Raw genomic sequence first — 6,000 nt, forward strand, 5'->3', positions numbered from 1 at the left:
TACAATTTTCTGTCTACTGATTCTTTTTGAGGTATACAACTTGCATAGCTTCTGTGTTTGTCCAAAAGCTTATCTAGAAAGTGCAACAGTGAAATCATAAGCTCACAACAGTAATTTGAAGAACTGGTCCTATAGTTCTTTAAGTTGATCATTACTGTTTATACTTCCATAAAGCAAACAAATAAAAAAGACATTTCTATCATAAAGACCAAGATACTTAATCTCTTTTTTTTTCTTTCCTTTTTTTCTTTCCCCCCTTATGGAGGATTTCCAAGCTGCAAATTCCCCGAAGAACTCTGGATTTCCTGCACTACCAGCAAATTTTACAAGACAAACTCCTCTCAGAATAGCAAATGTGAATCTGAATGAAAACATTAACCGTTTCTTTGATTTTACATTTGGCCGTGAACTTAAAGAACCTCTACTGAATAAGTCAAATAAAAGTAAGCATAAGCAAACATCGTTACTAGTTTCCCTTTTCCACGGTACTTAATGTTGTTATACTCTGTCATACTGTATATTCTATGGCCCGTATAGAGCAGTTTTAACAAGTACATTTTTATCTTTCCTATGACTCTTGCAGGTCTAAGTTTCTTAAGTTCCTGCAATCCATAAGTTTCTAACAGCCTTCCCAAAGTTGGAAAATGCTTGTGTTTTTTGAAAGAATATACATCTTTGTCAGGTGTTCTTCATATTATGATGGATCTTCAAATTCATTCTGAATCACCATTAGATGACTTATCCCTTCAGTGATTTCAAAAGCTTTGTTGTTTTTAATTTGTTAACCAATTTCATTCTGTAAACTAGAACTTAAACTATGCTAGAAATTGAAAGGAAATGGTGTAACCTAATTGATCTGGCTAGGAAAATTAAGAAAAGAGGAATAAGTGCAATTCTTGATGACTGGTAGACGGGTTTAGGTTGTACAGGAAGAAAATCCATGTGCATTTTGTGTTACAGGTAAGTCTAGGATCCCAGGAATTACAACATATAATCTTCAAAGCATCCATGTACAAAGAACTCTTAGGCAAGCCAAAGGAGCATCAACTAATCTAAACCGTTTGGTGCATCACAGTGCTACTTCTAAGACCAGCCAACTAAATCAGAGCAACCAGCAGGTGAGGCTCCTACCAGCCCTAAGCACAGCTTCTTTTTCTTTGCTTTGTTAAGGGGAGGTGTATAGGTGTCAGAACCAAAGCACCTCTCTTCCTCCTTCCTCTGCCTGATGGGGAATTCCACATCCACCAAAATTTTTTTTCTCTTTCTTCTTATAAAACTTGCAATGAATCTAGGAAAGCATCATAGAAAACAATTTAAAATTTTACCATTAGAACAATGACTATTAAATGGAGTCAGACACCTAACAAAGATAAGCTCGTATCTCCTAAATTCATGGTTAGTCCTGTTCTGTCGCTAGCTCAGGATTTTGTGGGGCTTGTTTGTTTTGTGTTTTTGTTTTTTGGTTGGTTGGTTGGTTCCCCCCCCCCTTTTTTTATTTTGTTGCCTGAATTCTAGTTTTGTTTGGTAATTGTGTTTAGTAATAGAAGTAGTTTCCAAAGGATTATATATTTTTGTAGACCCATATCACCAAAGCTCTGGAGGTGAAACACTTTAAATAAACCTTATTTAGCCAGGTAGTGTTGTACTGTCTCAGATATTACAGGTGAGAAAACAGTGGTGTCAGAGGAAGTGATGTTACTCACTAAGACTGATCTATACAGTATAAAATTCCCCTTAATCTAAATTTAAGCTGGCCTCTTCACAGGGATGTATTCTACCTTTAATGCATACTGCTTAGCATCCTTCTACAGGCACTTCTTTTTCATTTATAAAGTGGGTTTTTCTTCAGTTAAAGCAGCAAGTATGACTGTTTCCCTGTGTTGTAGATTGATCCTCACAAGCAACCCTCACATGGAGGCCATGTAGTTTAAAACAAGGTCGATGAAATGTTATAGTAAGCATCCTCTATTAGAAATTGTGTTTTCATTTCTTCTCATGCCACATGTTCTTTGATCTCGTCCCATTTCTCTCAGCATGTTGTAACATAGCAGAACTATGCATGGAGTCTAGGTGATTCAAATTTAATCTTATTTTTTTATAAATTCAATATGCTAAAATTAGAAAAACACTGCAAAGGCAGCCAGGTAGATATAGCAAATGTTTGCCTCTGATAAAGCAACACTAGTCATGTCATTCCTGATTAAGAAGAAATTATGTTTTAGGACTGACTAGGCCTTTTTTCTCCTTTTCCCTCATGGCATCGCTTCAGGCAGAGTTAAAGCTATTCATGTATTTTAACATCATTCTTCTTACATGGCTGTCATTAAGATTTCTTTGAAATATTATCTTCCTTGAATTTCTTCACTTTGTAATGAATAGCTAAAGGATATTTGTAGGACGTTTTCCATTTAAGTTACTGATGTTTGCTTTTTAATTTCTATTTTAATTGAACTTTTAAAAATACTGATAAATTCTGCATACAACCCTAAATTAAAAATGGAACAGGAATGCTGTAGCACAAAATTTTTTCTTTATTTCTACTTTACAGGTTCTGTTTTTAGTCAGTATTTTTTGAACTTTTGGGAAGATTCACTGATGCATCAAAGCAGAAAAAACTAACAATGTTTTTTGCCTGACTGTGAATATCTTCCAGACTTCAGTGTGTTCAACTTTCAATATTGTAGTTATATATTTCAATACAAGGCAAATTCCACCAAAAAGAGATTATCTGAACCAGATAATTTGGACTCCAGTGAAAACACCTGTTTTTTGTTTTTTGTTTTTTTTTTATGAGTGTTGGCTTTTTATCCTTTCCTAGCCCCAAACAGTAGGGGGTCACTCTATCAGCTGCTTGTAAATGAGAGTGATAATAAGATAATGTGTTATTATCTAAAGGGTTTTTTCAGGTCACATTGTGGGGTCGTGCGCTCCCTAGCATTAGGTCAGTGGTTTTGATGTTATCACAACTGGAACAAGGTTAAAAGCTTTCGCCATATCCACAAGAGAAATCCACAAGTTGGACTGGAATTAACAGATACAGCAGGATGTTTATGAACCTAGTGGCATATTTCTTTGCTTGTCATTTTTAAGTCACCTGTTTGCATGAACAAAGTGATCTGCCTTTTAGCAGATTTAAAATTTTCAGGATATTTAGGGTTTGCAGCACTAATAGAGCAATACCTAGCTATGGTTACAAATCTGATTTCAGTATTTGATATTTTTGTGAATAATTTCTTCATAACACACACACAAAAGTTTTTAAAATACTTATAAAGAGAGGTACTGAAGTATGTGGTAGAATCTTTCTTCTATATTAGTAGTAGATCTCAGAGTTACTTTAGCAAAGTCCTATGTTCATCCATTAAGAGTGAATAATAAAGCTATAGTCATGGGAGCACATGACAGGACTGAGTATCATGTTAATGTGCTAAATATGTATAATTAATTCTCTAAGTTAATATATATATATATATTTATATTTAAAAAAAAATGAAATTCTTTTTTTTTTTTTTTTTTTTTTTTTTTTTTCAGGAAGCCAGCCAATAGCCTCTCCCAGATAAATCAACCCTAAAAGTCAGTAGTAACTGTGAAAATGAGAGAAATTACAGGAAAAATTCTTCCTTGGGATTACTACACAGCCTTGAGCGGTGTTACAGAAGTGGCATTTTGTACTTTCATTTTAATGCTGTGATTGTGAATGCATAATGAATTATATGAAATGTCAATTAAGTAATGAAATTATTTAATTCAATGAAGCAACCATTTACACACATGTAGAATATCTGGATCCCTTGGGACTCAGAGATCCCTTTGTCTTGTTCTAACTCACACCAGTATAAATCAGGAGTCAACCTTCTGAATTTAGTTGACAGGAAGTCTGAATTCAATATGATTTCTTCATATTTGTACTGGAAAAATACATAGAGTCAGATCTCTCCATCTTTACTATGTAGTGGTGTTTTCTTCCAAGATCTTCATAATCTTAATTACTGTTCAATTTTTACTAAACTGGGAAAATATCATGGGTTACAGTACAGTACACTTTCTTGAAAAGGTGAGGAACTAAAAACCAACAAAATCAGTGTGTGCCAGATCAAGGTTTTGTGCTGGTAAATTTACTGTGGAAATTTTTCTTTTGCTGTTCAGAAATGCGGTTTTAGAAAATTCCAAAAATTGGTTATAACACGTGTTAACTATACCTATAGAACCTATCTCATATATATCTGTGTGTATTTGTGTGTGTGCATGAACTGATGTAAGGAATAGCAATGGAATTAAATCTGAGTGTAAATTATGGACTTTAATATTGCACCTTTTAGAGAAAATGCATTTCATTTTTCAGATTATTTTTAAAAAATATAAGATTGCACTGCTATACATGACAAAATTATAGGTGTTATATATCTGCTTATTTCTAATAAAATTCTAACTATTTTAAAAGTAATTGTTGGTAATTTACCATATTACTCTGAAATTAAAGGACTTAGATGTCCTATAATTAATCTAGAGTACTATCTTTAATATCAGAGCTTACTTGCAGTCTTGATAAATTTTCCATAGCATTTTCACCTTTCAGGTTAAATTAAATGGCTACTGGAGGTAGGTATTTATTTATTTCTAAAATTTTCTATGCTAAATTTGGAAACAAACATCACATTTCTATTAGCTGTATGTTTTATTATTATTATTTTTAACTAGAATATTATAACTTTTTGCTTTTTTTTTTTGTTTCTCCTAGGTGATTTGAAAGAGCTTTTTAGTGTTAATTTTACTTATAAGTATATGCCAGGTAGTAAGTGTGACAGTTGTTAGCAGACACGGGCATTTGTGCAGTCAGGTCCCCTTTCTGGCTGGTAAGTTTTCTTTGTCTCTTGTGCGGTTTGCTGGACAGCCACAAGGTGTCTTTGTCGTACTGTTGATTTTTTAGACCAGGGCCGCTGTGCCGGCACTACCCAGGATAACAGATTCTCTCTTCAGACGGGTTAAGGCAGCTTTGCACCAGAAAAAGCCACAGCTGTTGGTCCCATTCTTGCATTTTACAAGGCAAGAAAAAGCCAGTTGTAGTGTTGCAGAGCTCAACAGGAGTTTGTGGTGGCGGCACAGCCATTAGGAAGGTTTTTGTTTTCTGAGTAATTCGGAGCTGACTTCTTGGGAAATGGGTCTGAGTGTGTCTAGTTTATTTTTTGTACAGTTTGAATCACATTGCATCTAAAAGTCACCGCTAGCTAGCAGTCAGGTTTGTTCATTGCAGGAAAGCTAGAGGGACCTGAAGAAGGGAACTGTAGTGTTTACAGGGGAAACATTTCATACCTAAAAGAGTTCATACCTTAAGTTGAGCCTGAGGGAGAGAGAAGCACATGTGCTGCTACTGGATGTAGACCAACAGCACAGAACAGAAGATGGCCCCTAATGAGTGAACCAGTTGTAGAAGTCCCATGTTGAGGAAAATGAAGACTAGGACTGCTTATGCAGCATGTGGTGGTGCTCATGGCCTTGTGTTACTGATCTCTGTTCAAGCTCAGTCCCAGCCCTGCATAGGTCACAGCTGAATTTTAAGGCAAGTCTTAACAATTGGCCTTAAATGAGGAATAAGGGAGGAGGAGAGGGATGAAAAAGAGCTCATATTGTTCTCTGCAGGGACTGCTCGGTGCAGCTTTTTGCTTGTGTTCTCCATGTAAATTTGAACCCTATAGAAAAACCCCTTGTATAATCCTGAATAGAAGTATCCTTTGGCATGTTATCTCCATCCAAGACAGAGAGCATTCTCTGACAGCCTGTAACAGGTGAATAGCTTTCCTTTCTGTAGGCTGTAGAAGCACAATGTGGTGAACATAAAATTAGAAATATGTGTGTACTCCCTCTAGCTTTATGTTTTAATTCTCTGAACTTATCCACATTAGTGCATTCTTTTAAATTTCAATGTCTTTCAGCAATTTAAAATTCCACCTTGGCTGACTGCCAGCGCTTTTTAAAGTGCAGTATTTTACAGTGGAAGTCTAA

General features: G+C 35.2%; 1 protein-coding gene across 1 annotated transcript in view; it reads left to right on the plus strand.

The window, feature by feature from the left end:
- LRRC9 (leucine rich repeat containing 9) overlaps positions 1-4,403 on the plus strand; it is a 49,009-nt gene extending 44,606 nt beyond the window's left edge. The window contains exons 31-33 of the mRNA XM_068682458.1: positions 266-443; positions 961-1,118; positions 3,532-4,403. Of these exons, the coding sequence (XP_068538559.1) occupies positions 266-443; positions 961-1,118; positions 3,532-3,546 (351 nt within the window). The 3' untranslated portion in view covers positions 3,547-4,403. The remainder of the gene's footprint in view (positions 1-265; positions 444-960; positions 1,119-3,531) is intronic.
- Positions 4,404-6,000: the final 1,597 nt, after the last annotated feature.

The sequence above is a fragment of the Anas acuta genome, chromosome 5, assembly GCF_963932015.1.
Source record: "Anas acuta chromosome 5, bAnaAcu1.1, whole genome shotgun sequence".
NCBI classification, from domain to species: domain Eukaryota; kingdom Metazoa; phylum Chordata; class Aves; order Anseriformes; family Anatidae; genus Anas; species Anas acuta.